Genomic DNA, 20698 nt, shown 5'->3' on the forward strand with positions numbered 1-20698 from the left:
CTGAGTCATTGTGACGTCCCACGGAGCCCTGCCTGAATCACTGCTCCGCGGAGACGTTTCCGGGTTCCAGTGCGCAGGCCCGGCGGGCGCAGACGAGCCCCGCCCCCAGTCGTTGTTTCCCCACCCCCTGCACATCAGCAGACAAGGTTTCCAGGCAACCGGCTGACGCTTCCGGCCAGAGCGAGAAGCCGCTCGGTGTTCTCCATCTCCACCTGCGCATGTCCAAGGGAGACAGGGAACTGCGCAGCGCAGAGGAGAGCCCACCCTCTGACCTTCCTGCTCAGGTGTTCGCCAATGAGAAACTGGGAGGACCGGAAAGACTCTGGTCCTTAAGCCAATCAGAGCGCGGGTTTTGTGTGAATGACAATTGAGCTTCACACGGACTGAAACTGCCTGCTGTCTCCAACATCTGTGAGTAAAACACTTTCTTTTCTCCCCCTTTCCATTTCTTATCTCCCCCTTTCCATTTCTTTTCTCATTCTCACCTTCAATTGGTCACTTGCAACAACTGAAGGGAAAGGAAGTGAATCCAGGGAGGGTGCAGACTCTGCAAAGCTTGGCCCAGGTCTCTCTCTCTCTCTCTTAAAGCCATTGACATCCTTTGCTCCCTCAGCTTCACACATTTATTTGTCTGGCTAAAAGGATGGTCTCTTTCCTCACGTTCACAATTAAAGGGCTGGTTTCCCAGAGATGGCTGACCATTAAGGGAACAGCAAATTAATATCAGATCAAGAAATGTCCAGTGTTGTTATATGGTACAGATTAGATACATTATTTATGGTTGTGTAAAGTACATTGATTATTATTTCTAGTTTTGTAATCTGTAGCTACGTTATATAATTCCAGTCATCTCTTCCCTCAGAGTGTTGTTAATCTCTGGAATTATTTTCCCACAGGAACCAGTGGAGTCTGGGTTCATTGAATATATTCAAGGAAATTGGACAGAAATATTTTTTGGAATTTAAAGTGCCCAGTCTTTTTTTTTTTCAATTGAGGGCCTCTCTCTCTTGGACATGTGCAGTTCCGGTCATCCGCTCGCCCGTGCGGTGGATAGAGCAGTTTCTTCAGCACGGGGGAATTGTGGGAGCTGCGGCCACCATTACTTCTCCAGAGCCCAGTCTCCAACCTCCTGGGACTGGGATGAAAAGTGAAGGGGTGGACATTGACCCCAACATGACAAGGTACATGTGGCTAGTAATTGGTTTTGATTGTGACACCTCCCCCCCACCCCCCTCACCAAAACATCTTTTTTTAAATTTAAAGTACCCAAATAATGTTTTTTCCAATTAAGGGCCAATTTAGTATGGCCAATCCACTTACCCTGCACATCTTTGGGTTGTGGAAATAAGACCCACGCAGACACGGGGATTTTGTGTAAACTCCACACAGATCGAACCTGGGTCCTCGGCGCTGTGAAACTAGATAGATTTCTGATTGATGAGAGAGTTGAGGGTCACGGGGAACAGGTAGGAAAATGGACTGAAAAGTTAAGATGAGGAGTGAATTCTTCACTTGAGGATGTGGTGAAGCTTTGGAATTCTCTACTCCAGAGGACTGTGGAGCCTCAGTCATCAAATATTTTCCAGATTGAGATTGATAGGTTGAGAGATGTTGAAGTCACCAAGGGATATGGGGGATAATGTGGGGAAATGGTGCTGAGCTAAATCGGCGATTGGGCTCAATACAGGGTTGAGCCAAAGTTCAGTGGGTCAAATGGCCGACTGCAGCTCATATTTGTTATGGTCGCTGTGTCCAGGACAGGAAACCGTGAACATGAATCTGTCAATCAGCCTGAATCAGTACCTTCAGGAGAATTGGGTGAATATTAGATACAGCCGAGTGAGAATGGAGGGAGAGTGTGTGGGATGCAGATTTACGGCATGTGGGGAATGAGTGGAAAGAATGTTCCATAGGAACCAGAATTGTCTGTTCTGAGTTTCTATCCTGTACAGACAGTGATAACTTTTGTAAATTGTTTTTACAGGATATTAGGAGAGGAGTAATTACAGACAGAAATCTCAAACATCACCTCTTGATCTGACAGTCACTTGATCCCTTGGAGAACACCCACCCGAGTGAGAATGTTCCAGTGCACTGACTATGGAAAGAGCTTTAATCAGTTACACAGCCTGAAAAAACACCGCACTATTCACAGCGGCGGGGGAAGACTGTACAAATGTTCTCTGTGTGGGTAAGGCTTCAATTGTCTGACCTAGGGAGACACAAGGAGACCCAAAACATGGAGAAACAGTGGAAATGCTGGGACTGTGGGAATGGATTCAAAGCACCATCTGCACTGGAAGCTCATTGGCGCATTCACACTGGGAGGCACCATTCAGCTGCTCTGTGTGGGAAAGGATTCAGTCAGTCATTTACCCTGCAAACACACCAGAGGGTTCACACTGGGGAGAGGCCATTGAACTTTTCACAGTGTGCGAAGGGATTCACTCAATTATCCAGCCTGCAGAGGCACAAGTGGGTTCACACTGGGGAGAGGCCGTTCATCTGCTCTCAGTGTGGGAAGGGATTCTGTGAATCATCCACACTGCGGTGACACCAGGGAGTTCACACTGGGGAGAAGACATTCAGCTGCTCTGAGTGTGGGAAGGGATTCAATCAATTATCTACCTTGACGTCCCACCGGCGAGTTCTCACTGGGGAGAGACCGTTCACCTGCTCTCAGTGTGGGAAGGGATTCACTCAATCATCCAGCCTGAAGTCACACCAATGAGTTCACACTGAGGAGAAGTCATTCACCTGCTCTCAGTGTGGGAACGGATTCAGTGTTTCCTCATACCTGCTGAGACACCAACAAGTTCACAATTGATTCCAGGGGTTGGATTCTGCTGTTATTGTTTCTGCTTCAATTACATCCAGGACTGCATTTTGTTCATTCTGACACTTGGTGAAGAGGGAGGGTTGGAGGGTTTCTTTCTGCTGGACTTGGCAGTCTCATGACTTTGCCTCCAGTGGGCTTCAGTAACAAGAAAAATTAAAGATTCCATTAGGTCAAAGGAAGAGGCTCATTGATAGATTACAGATTTATTGCTTTATTGGTACCTTTAAGAATTGGTGCAGTAAAATTCTTAAATTCAGTTTCTAGAATTGAATAAATTAGGAAGCCTCAGCTGAGAATTTGAAACCAATAAGGGGTTAGACCATTGATAAGAATTTCTTTAAGAATAAAGTTTCATGACTAAAGTTTGTTCTGTTTTCATGCTTTAAGAAATTCTGAACCATCTATTCATTTCCTAATATTTTTTAATGTTTTTGTTTAACTCTCTTTATTATGTTTTGATGTTTTATTTGATGTGCCTTCTTCACTTCCGCCTGGGGTGGGATGTAAACCGCCGTGATGATGGTAGAAGTGAACTCCATGGAAGGTAGTTTGGATGGCACTTCACAGTCGGGTATTCCAGGTCCGGGGAGCAGTAGTTCGCCAGGATCGCCACATCCTAGCAGCAGGAGGAGTTGATGAGAAGACAAATCTCTCCACCCATTCCAGGTTCAGTCCTGGATGTGATTAACAGCAGGAATAACAGCAGAATCTAACCATCATCACTTGTGAACCCTTTGGTGTCTCAGCATGTTGGACGACTGAGTGAATCCCTCCCCACAGTGAGAGGTGAATGGCTTCTTTCCAGTGTGAACTCACTGGTGTCTCCGCAATGTGGATGATGTTTGAAACCTCTTTGTGCAGGGAGAGCAGCTGAACGGTCTCTCCTCAGTGTGAATGCGCTGGTCTGACATCAGTACCCGAGAGCTTTTAAACCCACTCCCATAGTCAGAGCATTTAAAGGGTCTCTCATTGGTGTGAGTGACATTGTGGTTCAGCAAGTGATGACCGAGTGAATCTTTTCCCAGTCGGAGAGGTGAACTATCTCTCCCCGGTGTGGCCTCGCTCGTGTTTCATCAGGTTGGATGAGGTTCTAAAGCTCTTTGTGCAGTGAGAGCAGCTGAACGGTCTCTCCTCAGAGTGAACGCGCTGGTGGGACATCAGTCGCTGTGAGCTTTTGAAACCCCTCCAGCAGTCAGAGCATTTAAAGGGCCTGCTCTTGGTGTGAGTGACATGGTGTTTCAGCAGGCTGGATAATTGAGTGAAACCCATAACACACACAGTGCAGATGAATGGCCTCTCCCCGGTGTGAACTCGTTCGTGTCTCCGCAGGTTGCCAATGTCAGTGAATCCCTTTTCACACTGAGAGCAGGTGAAAGGCCTCTCGCCAGTGTGAACTCGTTCGTGTCTCCGAAGGATGCCAATGTCAATGAATCCCTTTTCACACTGAGAGCAGGTGAACGGTCTCTCTCCAGTGTGAACTCGTTCGTGTCTCCGAAGGATGCCAATGTCAGTGAATCCCTTTTCACACTGAGAGCAGGTGAAAGGCCTCTCTCCAGTGTGAACCCGTTCGTGTCTCCGCAGGCTGCCAATGTCAGTGAATCCCTTTTCACACTGAGAGCAGGTGAAAGGTCTCTCTCCAGTGTGAATGCGTTCGTGTCTCCGCAGGCTGCCACTATCAGTGAATCCCTTTTCACACTGAGAGCAGGTGAAAGGCCTCTCTCCAGTGTGAACTCGTTCATGTCTCCGCAGGTTGCTAATGTCAGTGAATCCCTTTTCACACTGAGAGCAGGTGAAAGGCCTCTCTCCAGTGTGAACACTCTGGTGGCTCTGCAGTCTGGATAACCGAGTGAATCCCTTCCCACAGTCAGAGCAGGTGAACGGCCTCTCCCCAGTGTGAACTCGTTCGTGTCTCCGCAGGCTGCCAATGTCAGTGAATCCCTTTTCACACTGAGAGCAGGTGAAAGGTCTCTCTCCAGTGTGAATGCGTTCGTGTCTCCACAGGCTGCCACTATCAGTGAATCCCTTTTCACACTGAGAGCAGGTGAAAGGCCTCTCTCCAGTGTGAACTCGTTCATGTCTCCGCAGGTTGCTAATGTCAGTGAATCCCTTTTCACACTGAGAGCAGGTGAAAGGCCTCTCTCCAGTGTGAACACTCTGGTGGCTCTGCAGTCTGGATAACTGAGTGAATCCCTTCCCACAGTCAGAGCAGGTGAACGGCCTCTCCCCAGTGTGAACTCGTTCGTGTCTCCGCAGGTTGCCAATCTGAGTGAATCTCTTTTCACACTGAGAGCAGGTGAAAGGCCTTTCTCCAGTGTGAACTCTCTGGTGGCTCTGCAGTCTGGATAACTGAGTGAATCCCTTCCCACAGTCAGAGCAGGTGAACGGCTTCTCTCCAGTGTGACTGCATTGATGCCTTTCCAGCCCATACGGGCCTTTGAATCCCTTCCCACAATCCTCACATTTCCATGGTCTCTCCATGGTCCGGGTGATCTCACCGCGTTGGACGATCAGTTGAAGCCTCATCCACACACAGAACACCTATACAGTCTCTCCCTGATGTGAACGGTGTAGTATTTTTTCAGGCTGTGTCATTGGTTAAAGCTCTTTCCACAGTCAGTGCTCTGTAATAGTCTCACACGGGTGTGTGTGTGTGTCTCAGTGCTTTTCCAGACACACTGATGTTTAAAATATCTTGAAGCAGACAGAATAGACAAACATTTCTCCTTCTAGATTCAAAGGCCGATGATCTTCAGTTCCCAAGAATTGAGTGACTCAGTCAGTTCTTGACATGATATTTAGTTTGAGATATCGGCCTGAAACTCCTCTCGTTCTAACTTCCTGCAAACAGAAATAGTAATCGTTGTCAGTGCAGGATAGAAATTCAGAACAGACAATTCTAGATAATATCGAACATTCTTTCCTCTCTCTTTCCCTGAAATGCTCTAAATTTCAATCCCACACACTCTCCCTCCATTCTCACTCTGCTGTATCTAATATTCACCCTCCCAATTCTCCTGAAGGCGCTGATTCAGGCTGATTCACAGATCCGAGCTTCCTGTCCTGGACACAGAGACCTGAAAATCTTCATGCAGGCTGTCAGACAGATATATGTCTATATTACTGGATGAAAAATGTGTGTAATAAACAGACTGTATTCACTTACTTTCCCTCCCAATTTTCCTGAAGGTGCTGATCAACAAATCTAAACTCACTAAAACCTGCACAAGAGTAGAGAATCTCCATACAATTACATTTACTGATTAGAGATAGGGAAATTCTGAGGAAGAATTTTATTTAGTCATGGAGTGGTCATGACAGGGAACTCACTGCCCACAAGGGTTGTGGAAGTCCAGTTGATCAATAATTTAAAATAAAATAGGATGGTCACTTGAAGAAAATAAACTTGCAGGGGAACAGGGATATCGAGGGGGAATGGGACTGACTGGATTGCTGTACAGAGAGTCAGCATTGACTTGAGTTCCCAAATGGATTCTGTCAGTGCTGCAATGACTGTATGACTGGAAATATATAATGTAGGTACAGTACTATATTACAAAAATAGAAATAATAATACATGTATTTTATTACAGAACCAATAATATATATAATACATACCACATAACAACACTAGACATATCTCTGTCTGATAGTAAATTTTTAAAAATTAATTTACAGGATGTGGACAATGCTGGTCAGGCCAGCATTTATTGCCCATCCCCAGTTGCCCTTCCGAAGTAGTGGTGAGCTGCCTTCTTGAACTGCTGCAGTCCTTGAGGTGTTGGTACATCCCGTGCTGTTTTTTTTAAATTTGTTTTTTATAAATTTAAAGTACCCAATTCATTTTTTCCAATTGAGGGGCAATTTAGTGAGGCCAATCCACCTACCCTGCACATCTTTGGGTTGTGGGGGTGAAACCCATGCAAACACGGGGAGAGTGTGCAAACTACAGACGGACAGTGACCCAGAGCCTGGATCGAACCTGGGACCTCGGCGCCGTGAGGCAGCAGCGCTAACCACTGCTCCACCATGCTGCCCTACATCCCCTGTGTTGTTAAGGAGGGAGTTCCAAGATGTTGCCCCAGGGACAGTGAAGGAATGGCAATATATTTCCAAGTAAGGGTGGTGTGTAACTTGGAAGTGAACCTCCAGGTGGTGAGGTTCCCAGGTATCTGCTGCTCTTGTCCTTCTAGATGGTAGTGGTTGTGGATTTGGAAGGTGCTGTCTGAGGAACCTTTAGGAGTTACCGCAGTGTATCTTGGAAATGGTATACACGGCTGCTAATATTTGTCGGTGGTGGAAGGTTTGAATGTGGAAGGTTTGATGTTGGTTGTGGCGGGTTTCAGCGATGGGAATGCCACTGAATGTCAAGGGGTGGTGGTTAGATCCTCTCTTGTCGGAAATGGTCATTGCCTTGCACTTGTGTAGCACGAATGTAACTTGCCACTTATCTGCCCAAGTCTGGATATTGTCCAGGTCTTACTAAATTTGGACATGGACTGCTTCATTATCTGAGGAGTTGAGAATGGTGCTAAACATTGTGCAGTCATCCGCAAACATCACCACTTCTCATCTTATGATGGGAGATAATTAATGAAGCAGCTGAAGATGGTTGGGCCTAGGATACTGCCCTGAGGAACTCCTGCAGTGATGTCCTGGAGCTGAGATGATTGACCTCCAATCACCGCAACCATCTTCCTTTGTGCCAGGTATGACTCCAACCAGTGGAGAGTTATCCCCTGAATCCCATTGACTCCAGTTTAGCTGGGGCTCCTTGATGCTATACTCAGTCAAATGCTGCCTTCATGACAAGGGTAGTCACTCTCACCTCACTTCTGGCATTCAGCTCTTACGTCCAAGTTTGAACCAAGGCTGTAATGAGGTCAGGAGCTGAGTGACCCTGGCAGAACCCAAACTGAGCGTCCAGGAGCAGGTTATTGTAGACTAAGTGCCACTTAATAGGACATTTGATGACTCCTTCCATCACTATGCTGATGATGGAGAGTATTCCGACAGGGAAGTAATTGGCTGGGTTGGATTTGGCCTGTTTACTGGCCCCTTTAATGTCAGCCATCTCCTGGAGAAACCAGCCCTTTAATTGTGAACATTGGGAAAGAGACCATCCTTTTAGCCAGACAAATAAATGTGTCAAGCTGAGGGAGGAAAGGATGTCAATGTCTTTAAGAGTGAGAGAGAGAGACCTGGGCCAACCTTTCCAGAGTCTGTACCCTCCCTGGATTCACTTCCTTTCCATTCAGTTGCTGCAAGTTACCAATTGACGGTCAGAATGAGAAAAGAAAGTGTTTTACTCACAGATGTTGGTGACAGGAGTCTGTGTGAAGCTCCAGCTCATTCAGGGTTGGAGGAACAACAGCTTTGTTCGGCAAAAACCTCCATGTCCGGCTTCCGCATTGAGACAATGGGAGAGCTCTGATTGGTGGAGAGGCAGAATCTTTCCGGTCCTCCAGGTCTTCCCATTGGTCAACACCTGAGCGGGCAGGTCAGCGGAAGTAAGCATCCCTGCGCATGCGCCGCGTCCCCTCTCCCTGAGACATGCGCAGTACCGGGTCAGGGGAGGGGAAATCACCGACGGCCGGAACTGTCAGCCGGTTCCCTGGAAACCGTCTCGAGAATGTGTTGGGGGAAGAGGGAACAGAGGATGGGGGCGGGGGATCGCGTGTGCGCGCGCTGGCGTGTGCGCGCTCATGCAATGACGTCACCGCGGAGTGGATTGATTCCTATTGGCTGATTTAGAGGATGAGCCCCTTTGTGATGTCACACTGTTGAGGTTGATCAATGGTTTTCAGACTAAAAGTTCCTCCTCTGGGCAACATCACCCCCACAACCCAAAGATGTGCGGAGTAGGTGGATTGGTCACACTAAATTACCCCTTAATTGAAAAAAAAATAATTGGGTACTCTAAATGTATTTATTTTTTTTTAATTAAAACTTTTGAATTTGCTACCGCTTACCGTAAGACTATGTATGACCTCTCGTTCTGGAATGCCCCACAAGAGGCAGCAGCCGCTCCAAGTCTACTTTATCTTTCCATTTCTTTCCTCATTCTGAGGGGACAGTGGTGACTTGCAGCAGCTGAAGAGAAAGGAAGTGAATCCAGTCTGTATGTTGCACACATTTTGAGTTCAGTAACATAGACATATTTCTGTCTGGCAGCCTGCATGGAGATTTTCAGGCCTCTCCAAAACGGGAAGCAGGGATCTGTCAGTCAGCCTGAATCAGCACCTTTAGAGAATTAGGAGGATGAATATTACATACAGCAGACTGAGAATGGAGGGAGAGTGTGTTGGATGGAAACTAGAATTGCCTGATCTCAATTTCCATTTGTAAATTCCTTTTACAGGATATTAGATGAAGATTTGCAGAAAAAAACCTAACGCCACTTCAGGATTTGGAAGAGTCACTTGGTTTATCAGGACCTGAATATCATCAGGAGAACCATCACTGCAAAATACACTTCTGGGGTTAAGGATTGCCAATCAGGCAAAGGAACAGAATGGAAGTAAACACAGGAACGAAGAATCACATTGGGCTGGTTCCAGGAGAATTGAGTGACAACTTCAGCGACAAAACCATGGAGTGTGATTTTTGATTGTCTTAAAAGTAAAAGGGCAACATTCTATTTGTAGTTTAAGGGATACGCTCCCTATAAAAATAGTGTTTAGGCATTGTTGCTTCTAGTTTGTTGCAGTAAAAGTCATAAAACCTGAAGTTTTTGTCTTATGACTCATTATTTGTTCACTGGGTTTAGAATTTATCTTTCAAAATTCCTGATCTTTTCAACCATCTTACACAGTTGGTCTTGAGTCACAAGTTTCAACTTCCCATTTAAGCCTCAGGCAACTTGCTGTCTCTCTGTTGCTCATGTCAATGACAGCCCAGTAACAGAGCTGAAGGCTGGAGATGCTGTGACCGCTTGTCGGAGCTGGAATCAGTAGAAAGAAGAACCATAGTTTCTGGTTGAACTTTGTGTTAGCTGTCCGACCATGATACAATAGCTAACCAGGTAATATGTTGTGATGAGGGTTTAGAAACAGACCCTGGGTAGACAAGTTCATTGAAGCTGTGGACTTGTCAGCGAAACTAGGCGTCCAACAGCCACAGAGACCTCTAATATTGGACACTGGGTTTAATCCTGTTCTGTATTAAACAGACATATTTGATACTGGGTGATTGTGATATAGTTAATCTGACCCTTTATTCATTCAATTCCAAAAGTGAATAACATTGATTCAAGTACAGTGACTACCTTGCCAATCTGTCAATAAAGTGATGTCAGTTAATGCGGATCTGTGTCTGAACTGAATTCCATTACTTATTCATGTTACTGACTCGACTGTCTCTCTCTTCTCTCCCCTCTCTCTCTCCTGCCTCTCAGTCTCTGGTGCTCCTCTCTCTCTCTGGTGTCTCTCACTCCCTCTGCTTCCTCTCTCTCCCTCTGTCTCTCTCAGCTGCCACTCACTCTCTTCGGTGCTTAGGAAGGCAGGTGGGATAGTTTCCTTTGGTAGCCGAGGGCTGAGATTATAAGAACAGGGAGAATGTGCTGGAACTGCATCAACCACCAGTTAGACCACAGCCATATTACAGGAAGAATGTGATCACACGAGAGAGACTGCAGAGGAGATTTATTTATTTATTTATTTAAATTTAGAGTACCCAATTACTTTTTTCCAATTAAGGGGTAATTTATTGTGGCCAATCAACCTACCCTGCACAACCTTGTGTTGTGGGGGCGAAACCCACGTAAACACGGGGAGAATGTGCAAACTCCACACGGACAGTGACCCAGAGTCGGGATCGAACCTGGGGACCTCATGCTGCCAGTTGCAGAGGAGATTTATGATGATGTTACCAGGGATGGAGAATTTTAACTTTGAGGAAATATTGGATGTCCCCAGTGTGAATTCGCCGGTGTATAGTGAGTTGCTCCGATCGCATGAATCTCGTCCCACAGTGAGAGCACCTGAATGGTCTCTCATCAGTGTGAACAAGCTGATGGGATATCAGTTCCCTGGACGTTTTATAGAATTTCCCACAGTTTAGACATTTGAAAGGTCTGTCTTTAATAATAATCATCTCTGTTGTCTCAAGTAAGCTCACATTAACATTGCAATGAAGTGAAAAGCCCCGAGTCGCCACATTCTGCCGTCTGTTCGGGTACACGGAGGGAGAATTCAGAATGTCCAAATTACCCAACAGCTCGTTAGATAGACTCGGTCAGTTCTCACTGGAACAACAGAGGTTGAGAGGCGAGCTGATAGAGGTTTACAAGATTATGAGTGGTATGGACAGAGTGGATAGTCAGGTGCTCTTTCCTAGGGTAGGAGAGTCAAGTACTCGGGGACATGGGTTTAAAGTGTGCGGGGAAAAGTTCAGAACAGATGTGCAAAGCAGGTTTTTTACACGGTGGGAAATATATGGAACATGCTGCCTGGGGAGGTGGTGGGAGCAGGTATGGTAGCGGCATTTAAGGGACATCTAGATAAATATATGAATAGGGTGGGAGTGGAAGGATATGGACTTCAGAAGTGCAGATGGTTTTAGTTTAGGCAGTTATCATGGTCGGCGTAGGCTTGGAGGACCGAAGGGTCTGTTCCTGTGCTGCATTCTATGTTCTTTTTAAATTTAGAGTACCCAATTCATCTTTTCCAATTAAGGGGCAATTTAGCATGTTCAATCCAACTACCCTGCACATCTTTTGCGTTGTGGGGGTGACATCCATGCAAACACGGGGCGAATGTGCAAACTCCACACGGACAGTGACCCAGAGCTGGGATTGAACCTGGGACCTCGGTGCCGTGAGACTGCAGTGCTACCACTGCGCCACCGTGCTGCTCTTGTATTGTTCTATGTTCACCTCTTTCGGGACTCATGGGAGGAAACCGGAGCACCCGGAGGAATCCCACGCAGACACGGGGAGAACATGCAGCCTCCGCACAGACAGTGACCCAAGTCGGGAATCGAACCTGGGACCCTGGCGCTATGAAGCAACAGTGCTAACCACTGTGCTACTGTACCACCCCAATATGATCCCACTAGTATTTCAGCAAGGCGGATGACTGCAGGAATCCCTTCCCACAATCAGATGAATGGCCTCTCCCCAGTGTGAATCCGCTGGTGGACAGTGAGTTGAGATGATCGCCTGAACCCAGTCCCACAGCGAGAGAACCTGAACGGTCTCTCATCAGTGTGAATGTGTTGATGGGACATCAGCTCCCAGGAGCCTTCATAACATTTCACATATCTGGGCATTTAAAATGTCTCCCATCAGTGTGAACATGTTGATGGTACATCCGTTTTCCAGAGCTTTTAAAGCACTTCACACAGTGCAGACATTTGAAAGGTATTTTGTCAGTGTGAACTTGCTGGTGTCTCAGCAGGGTGGATCTCTGAGTGAATCCCTTCCCACACTCAGTGCAGGCAGATGGTCTCTCCCCGGTGTGAACTCGCTGCTGTTTCAGTCGCTTGGATGAATCAATGAATCCTTTTCCACACACAAACCAGGTGAACAGGTTCTCCCAGTGTGAACCCGCTGTTGTGTCAGCAAGTTTGATGACCAAGTAGATCCCTTCCCACACACGGAGCAGATGAATGGTCTCTCCCCAGTGTGAGTGCGTCGATGAGTTTCCAGCTCAGACGGTAAACCAAATGCCGCCTCACATTCCCCACATTTCCACGGTTCCGCGCGAGTGTGATTGCGCTTGTGTCTTGACAGGCCAGAAGATTGGCTGAAACCTCGTCCACACACACAACACATGTATGGTTTCTCTCCACTGTGAATGGTGTTTTTTCCTTCCATGTGAATCGATGGAATTCCCTGCCCAGTGAAGCAGTTGAGGCTTCTCCATTAAATGTTTTCAAGATAAAGATAGATAGTTTTTTGAAGAATAAAAGAATAAAGGGTTATGGTGTTCTGGCGGGAAAGTGGAGCTGAGTCGACAATAGATCAGCCATGATCTCATTGAATGGCAGAGCAGGCTCAAAGGTCCAGATGGCCTACTCCTGCTTCCAGTTCTTATGTTCTTATATTATGTTCAAAACCTGCTGATATTCAGTAAGGATAACTTAAGCGACTCCGTCAGATCCTGATGTGATGTTTCCCGAATGCAAACCTTCCCCTTCCAATATCCTGTGAAATCAGTTTAGACAGAAAAAAGGAGTGAGAGAAAATCCAGAAAAACACAATGGTGGATTGTGAAATTAAGCTGAAATCTGGTCATTTGTGAGGCCGGCACTAGGAAAAGGTGACCTTGAAAACTGCTAGATGTTCACAAAAGAACAACTGATTCACTGATGTAGTTCAGGGAAGGGAACCTTCCACAGGTCTGGGCCAGAAACGTTTCAGGCCTCTGTGGGGGGAGGAGAGTGAGAAAAGATTGAGAACAGAGGCGGAGAAGGAGAGGGGATTTATATTTCCAAAATCTGAGATTCAGGCTACTAGACTAGAAGGGCTTGAGGTTCATAAGGAGGAGGTGTTAACAATTCTGGAAAGGGTGAAAATAGATAAGTCCCCTGGGCCAGATGGGATTTATCCTAGGATTCTTTGGGAAGCTAGGGAGGAGATTGCTGAGTCTTTGGCTTTGATCTTTAAGTCACCTTTGTCAATAGATATAGTGCCAGAAGACTGGAGGATAGCAAATGTTGTCCCCCGCCGGTTGCGGCGATGACTAGCTAAGCCGCACGTTTCGGCGGCTCCAGCTCCAACGGACCTTCAGGCTCTTTTAAGAGCCCCAACGGGAAATTTTCGCGCGACGAAACCCGGTGTGGGGTGAGTGAATAGGGAGTCCCCCCCCCCAACGAAAGAGGAAAATATCGGCGGCGGCGGCTGCAGCGCGAGGAATCCTCAATGAGAGGGACAGAAAGGGAGGAGACACAAGATGGCGGCGGAGAAAGCCCAGGCGGCATGGGGGCCCGAGCAAGATGAATTCTTGAGACGGTGTGTGGAGCTACTAAAGAGGGAGGTGCTGACCCCGATGCTACAGGCAATTGAGGGGCTCAAGGAGGCACAAAGGACCCAGGAGACAGAGCTCCGCGTGGTGGAGCAGAAGGTGACGGATAACGAGGACGAGATCCTGGGCCTGGCGGTCAAAACACAGACGCACGAGGCGCTCCACAAAAAGTGCATTGAAAGGATTGAGGCCCTAGAAAATAGAGCGCGAAGGAAGAACCTTCGGATACTGGGTCTCCCTGACATCCAGGAAAGCGAATGAACAAAGAGACAAAGGGATCTCTGCAAATCAATTCAAATGGTATCAAGTTTCACATACTCGACGCCCATAGGTCATCCTATATCCCTCCTGACCTGTTTGATCTATTCTGATTGGCTCACTTCCAATCCCTTCCTCTGGCCCCTATTACTCAGCATCCTTTTCTCCTGCTTTGGTGGACACACCTCTTCCTGCTTTTCCATGCGGTCTGAAATCCTTTGTCTGTGAACTCACCAGAATTAGACTGGCCTACCTCTACATTACATTAATTAATATCTCTAAAGTAACTATTTTATATCACATTCGTCATTCCCTCCTTTTATCATTCCATGATAACCGAACTACCCAATCCATAGCTACGGTTCCTCATCTAAAAAGATCCGTCGCTGCATTTCCAATTCCTGGCTTAGCCCCCCCCTCATCTGCTGCACCCTCATGGATTTTAACAGTTAAGATTTTAGGGGCGTTGATCTGTTCCAGTGCACCCCGCATTCTACCCAACACACATTTAAGGATAGCTAGGCCCACAAAGATGCAGACGATAGCCACCACTAAATACATGGCCATATTTATCAACCAGTCCTTCCAACCTCCAAATCCCCAGTTACCCCAAGAGCCAGGATCCTGCATTCCGTCCAGGTGATCCCGTATATGATCCATAAATTTAGTGATGTTAGCGGTCAAGTCCTGAACTCCCAGGATACACTTGCCCTGCACTATGGCGCATACCCCACCCTCATGGGCCAGAAGATAGTCAAGAGCATACCGGTGCTGCATTGCAAACAACCGTAGCTGAGACAATTCCTTGGTTATTGCCCCGAGGGCTCCCAAGGTTTCATTTCCCAAGATGGTAAGGCCACAAATAAAATAATTCCTATCGCTGACAGCCAAGGAACCCCCCACACCTCCCAGTGTCAAGACGCTCAGAATCCCCCACCCGGCTGAGTGGCCCCGGTTGGGTGCGAGAACCTGAGGTTTTTTCCAGTTCTCGCAAAATTCAGCAGAGACTGCCCGGCGTGCTAACTGATTATGCAGCTGCCACGCCGAAGGGCAGGGGACTGTGGTAGGGACTAGAGTCCCTATCGCAATTTGGCGGGGAAATGGGGGTGACAAAACGTTGGTCGCTGTGCCATTAAATAAAAAGTAGTATCCTTGCTCCGTGTGCAGGCTAGCATCACAATCAGTATATTGGTTGCGTAAGGATCCCCCAGTAGCCCAGTTTATCCAGCTTTGAAATGCCCATTTGGGCCGCCTAGCAATGCGGAAAGCCCTAGTCCCAACAGTGATATGAGAGACATTCGCCCAGCCACAAAGGAGCTGGAGGCCGGCGTTCAATGGAACGCAAGTGGTGTTGTAACAAATACATTGGCCAGACGCCTGGGTGATATGGCACCTCCTGTCCGTACAGGTGGGGAACAGACATGTTATATTCGTTTCCACCTCTACCAGCAAACAGCCGTATCCTTCACTGCGGAAACAATTCTCGTACGACCGGGAATCCCTATTGGGAGTGAAGTGGCTAGGTATGTACGCCCTCCACCGTTGCAGCCTATCATACTGTGAATGGGAATTATCCCGAGGAAGGGGAAGGCAAATAGCCGGTGGTGCTGAACCCGGATCGTAAGGAAGAGTGACTTGCTCAGACAGTGGCTCGGAATGCTGACAATGAACCACCGTTTGGGGAGTGCCCCAAAGCGGTGAAACAGAAAATAACCTAGACACCGCTGCGGGGTTCGGGTAGCAGACAACCCGTCCCTGGCCATACAAGCGGTGGTAAATCTGGTAAAAGAGATTCATACTACCCGGGTTTTCCTCAGTTTGGCCTTTAACTAACTTAAGTGTATCTCCCGGTAACCTACGTTCTAGCTGTACTTCCCTTCTCACACGCCCCGTCCTCTCTCTAGTCCCTCTCTCTTTCTCATAGCCTCTTCCTACGCTTTATTGCACCAATCTTAACACATCCAAAATCAAATTTACATGTATTCCAAAAACAAGGCAATGTCCATATAATATTCCCTTCCCATCGCCGGGACCGGTGCAATTGCTTCATGAGTCCTGCATTCTCCTTAACTTTGACGACCTTCCATGAGTCGATACCATGTCCTCGTATAGGGGGGCAGCGAAGAACATCACCTTTGCATAGGTGATGTATCCTTGTAGATTGGTTGGGGTTACAAACATAGATAATATTCCCCTTTTCCATGTCCATCGCCAGTAACACTCCAAGCGAGGTGAGGCCAAATATCACACAGACGGTGCGTAGCCACCCCATCATGCTCCACACCTGTAAAATAGCACTGGAGAAGGGAGGCAGGTTAATCTGTCCAAGAAAATGAGGCCCGTTATCAGAACTCAACTGAGCTGGTCTACTGTACCGGGGAATGATTTCCCGCATCAAGACTTTAACCACAGTAGCAGCTTTATTATCGATAGTCGGATACGCCTCGACCCATCTGCTGAACACATCCACAATGACCAAAACATATTTATAACATTGACACCTTTCCAACTCAATGTAATCCATTTGGAGCGTCTCAAAGGGACCACTGGGCAACGGGGTTTGCCCCATCCCACAAGGGATACCTTTTCCGGTGTTATATTGCTGACAAATCAAACACCGATTACTGATGCTCTGGGCCAACCCCTGCACCAAGTGTCCAGCAAAAAATCACTAGTCCCTCGAGCCCCACAATGAGTTGCAAAGTGTACACATTCAATGACCCATAAAGCCAGTACATCAGACATACAAGTCTGATGTGCTGGCGTGGTCCATAAAGAGGAAACAGAATCATATGTACAACCTAACCGTTTCCATATTTGTTTATCACTCTCAGGAGCGTCCTCCTGTAACCTTATGACGTCTTGGATGGTTGGCATTGACTTGTCAGAAGCAGACATATTAATAGTAGATCGTTTAGTCTGACTTAACATTTTAGGCACCATCACTTGCTGAATTTGCGTGGCTGTCCGCGCTGCACAATCTGCTCGTTCATTACCAACGTCAACTGGGGTTGTACCATTTGTGTGGGCAGCGCATTTAATAACGGAAATCTGCGCGGGCATAAGGAGGGCCTGCAGTAAGTCATTAACTAAACCCCGGTGGGATATTTGATCACACATAATCATGTCAGGTTGTTCTGACGAAATGTCACTCAAATCGCCCCTTATTGTGGTAGTTTCCTGAATCAAGGCTAAACAGTCGTGGCCAGGTGCGTCTTCATGGACGGGGGGACCACAAAGAAAACAGGCTGGATTGATAGCGGTACAGTGGTTAAATGTCAGACGTGGATTGTTCAAAAGGTATACCTCATACCTATTCTGACGAGCTGCGGTAAGATGCTGAGTCTGCAGTTGCCCCAATAGTGCGATGACCGAGTGGGAGCTATACACCGTAATATCCTGTTGGAGGGTGAGAGCATGTAACGGCTATGCGATGGCATTGATTGAACGTAAATCCTGTACTAATCGGTACTGGTCTGGTTTGGCTGGTTTAGGCATAGCAAGTATGGGGGTGTTACATTCTGATTGGCAAGGGACCACAATACCCTGTTGCAACAGCTCTTGAATTAATTTGTCTATTGACAGAGCAGCTTGGGATTTCAGGGGGTATTGCCGAATGGAAGGTAGCTTTACATGATCCTTAATCATTACCTTTATAGGTGTAACATTTGTCTTTCCCACTTGTGATGGGTATTCCGCCCAGACCTGTGGATTGACATATTCCAACACATCATGTCCCCAGTGATGCTGCAGTCGAGTGTTCGTTGTTTCAGGGACCTCAAAATATTTTATGGTAGTGCCGTCCGGCATGACTTGAAGTGCGTACTTCTGTTGGATCCAAATGATCCACTGCCCTCCTTACCATTTGCCCCAGATCCCTGGCATGGTACTGGTCGTGGACCTGACGTGTAATATGAGGGCTTACCGAAGCTGACTGTGGCCATAAATGTGGTGGTATTGTAACAAAATCGGCTGTACCTTCTTTTCCCGTGACTGTGGCTGTAACCTTGAGTGGCCATTCGGTCCCAATTAATGGCCGGTATTTGTCCTCCAACTCCCTGTTTTGTCCAGTTCTGTCATAGGCCAGGGTAACGTGATGCAGTGAATGTTCAATGTCTAACGTCCACCACTGGGGGTGATAGAAATATAGCACTGTTGTCTCATCCTCCATGATTTAACCGTTACCCCCTCGTCTCCGCACTCTAGCTGTAGCTGGAAGATACACAGTAAATCTCGGGCCAACAAGTTACAGTCCAATCCAGTAGTCACTACAAACTGATGATCTGCAGACTTATTCTCGTAAGTGACTGTCACAGGTTCAGAAATAGGATACTCACACACCTGTCCTTGGAACCCCGACAATTGCTGCGTGTGGTCGGATAGTGGTAGTCGAAGTTCTGATTGCACAGAAGACATGGCTGCTCCAGTGTCGATTACAAATGAGTGATGTTGATCTCCTATCTGCAGAGAGATAATAGGTTCCCTGTCCGATTGGAGAGTCCTTATGACTAAATTAGCTAGTCAATCCTGTGTTGGGAAAGGGTTTTCCTGGAAGAAGTCAGTGTATCTCACCTGTCCTCCCCTTGGTGGGTACCCCCTCCTTTGGGTCGGGTAATCTCCTTCTCCTGCCTGTCTTTTAAAGGGGCATTCCTGTTGCCAGTGATCTGCACGGCCGCAATTATAACATGCATTGCTCCCTCTATATCTGCCCCGTCCTCGTCTCCCAGTAGACCAATGGCCCCTCAGAGGGGGCGGCGGTTGTAAAGCTGTTGATGCATACGGTGGGCCATAAAAAGGAGCTGAGGGTCCCTTTGGGTGGGTTTGGTATCTTCCTAATCGGCAACTGTCTCCGAATCTCACCAGGGGGCACTCTAGCTATTTCCTCTGGTTCTTCGACATCTCTCCCTGTCACTAGAGGGAGTTCTTTCTCTTCAAAATCATCTGTTGCAGCTTCCTTTGTTCTACAAACCTTGCGGTTTCACCTTAGTTTGGAGGGACTTAGGTGGTATACTTAATTGTTTCTGGTGAAGATCAAGCCCTTCTCTCGCTGTCCGAGATCTGGTTCTAGAGCTAACTGGGCTTGCGAAACAGAGCTCCTCTTTCTCTACTGATCGTGAAGATGGTAAATCAGGACCCATACTATCACCCAAAAGGGCTTGAGTTACTGGCATAATTGGAATCTGGGAGCAGTGACTGGATATCAATTATTATACTCTGTTGGTTCTGGAATTAGTGCAGACAATGTTACAGGTGCAGTCGGAACTTTTAGTGAACATTTTCTAAATTATTGAATTAATCATTTTCTGTCAATTCAAGGCCAGCCATTGAACTACGTAGCTCATCTCTTGTTTGACCCGCGTCTTTCCTGTCTCTACTTGCGCGTTTTTTTTGTTTTTTTTTTGGCAAAGCGATTGAAAAGGTTCTAACAGTGTTTTTTTTTTAAACTTAAAAATATTTGAAAATTCAAATTGAATTACTGCAACTTGCAAGCTTAGCTCTGATCTCAACTCAGAACTAAATTTACGATTTGCTTAACACAAACTTGTATAACATTTACAACTTAATTAATTCTTTATCTTAACAATTTTTCTTTTAACAAGTTTTTCTTACATTCACAAAAATGTTGGCACAGTCAACTATCATCTCCAGATTTACACTTTTTAAAATGGTGTCCCCACACACACCCATGACCGGACGCCCCATGAAAGGGACAGAATACTTGTTAGGTTTAGACCTGACCAGCCCCGAAGTAACGGCCCTCACATACGAGAAAGCCGTGGAGCAATTAGTTGCTAATGTTAAAACGGCTCAGCTAGCAGCCGCGGTAAAATTGGGCACCAAGAAGAAACAGAGCAAGGCTTGTTTCGACAAGACAGTGCATGCAACGGAGTACGATATCGGACAGCAAGTGATGCTGTCTGTGTATAACCCCAGCACATTCCTGGCACCAAAATACTCGGGTCCATATTCCATTGCGGACAAAGTAAGCCCATCCGTTTACAAAATAAAGTACCCCAATTGTAAGACTGCGTGGTTTCATATCAACCAGTTAAAGGCTTATGGAGCACAGTCGAACCACGCACACCACGTCATGCTTGACGCAGCAGACCACACCCCGCCCACAGCCAACATAACCCGACCAACCCCCACGACATCCAGCCCAGCCACAGACTCGACCCCCGAAATATACACTCCGCCCCGGAACGCCCACAGACTGCAGCAGCAGAGACAGCGACTGGGACTCGGGCGAGAGCCACAGCACTCCTCCCTACTATCCCCATGCAAACGGACCCACGCCCAGTGACTCCGACTACGATCCAAGCGATCCCATCCTGATCACTTTTCTGAACAAACCCCACCACCGACCACCGAACCACACTGAGAACCCCGATTTTGTCCCCACCCAACTAGACACCAATTACTGGAACCGTGACAACACATACCGCCTCGTCCGCAATGACGAGAGCGACCCCAACTCACACCAGGCAGCCCTTTCAGCCCTAATCCACTCCAGAGTTTGGCACCCGGGAGAAGGTGACGACCTCGGGTCTGACTCCCAAACCGCCAACCCCTTTGCGACCCTGTTCGCAACCGAGAACTGAGGTGTCCAGATGACGTTTTAAAGGAACCGCTTGGG

At 47.2% G+C, this 20698-nt stretch overlaps 2 protein-coding genes and 1 long non-coding RNA gene across 3 annotated transcripts in view; 2 read left to right on the forward strand and 1 right to left on the reverse strand.

Annotated features, from left to right (window-relative positions):
- The window catches only part of LOC140418002 (uncharacterized), a 206408-nt gene that overhangs the window by 43307 nt on the left and 142403 nt on the right, over positions 1-20698 (forward strand). The gene's annotated exons all lie outside the window — the stretch shown is intronic.
- Positions 38-9565, forward strand: LOC140422216 (uncharacterized). The gene is made up of 3 exons (XR_011947317.1): positions 38-411; positions 897-1181; positions 9198-9565. It is a non-coding gene; the product is annotated as an uncharacterized lncRNA (long non-coding RNA).
- On the reverse strand, positions 3031-8307 carry LOC140422162 (uncharacterized). Its single transcript, XM_072507157.1, has 2 exons — positions 8150-8307; positions 3031-5677 (listed from the first exon to the last, which is right to left on the reverse strand). The coding sequence occupies exon 2, from the start codon at positions 5360-5362 to the stop codon at positions 3878-3880; it is 1485 nt and encodes a 494-aa protein (XP_072363258.1). The 5' UTR covers positions 5363-5677; positions 8150-8307; the 3' UTR covers positions 3031-3877.

Source organism: Scyliorhinus torazame, chromosome 5, assembly GCF_047496885.1.
Source record: "Scyliorhinus torazame isolate Kashiwa2021f chromosome 5, sScyTor2.1, whole genome shotgun sequence".
NCBI lineage: Eukaryota > Metazoa > Chordata > Chondrichthyes > Carcharhiniformes > Scyliorhinidae > Scyliorhinus > Scyliorhinus torazame.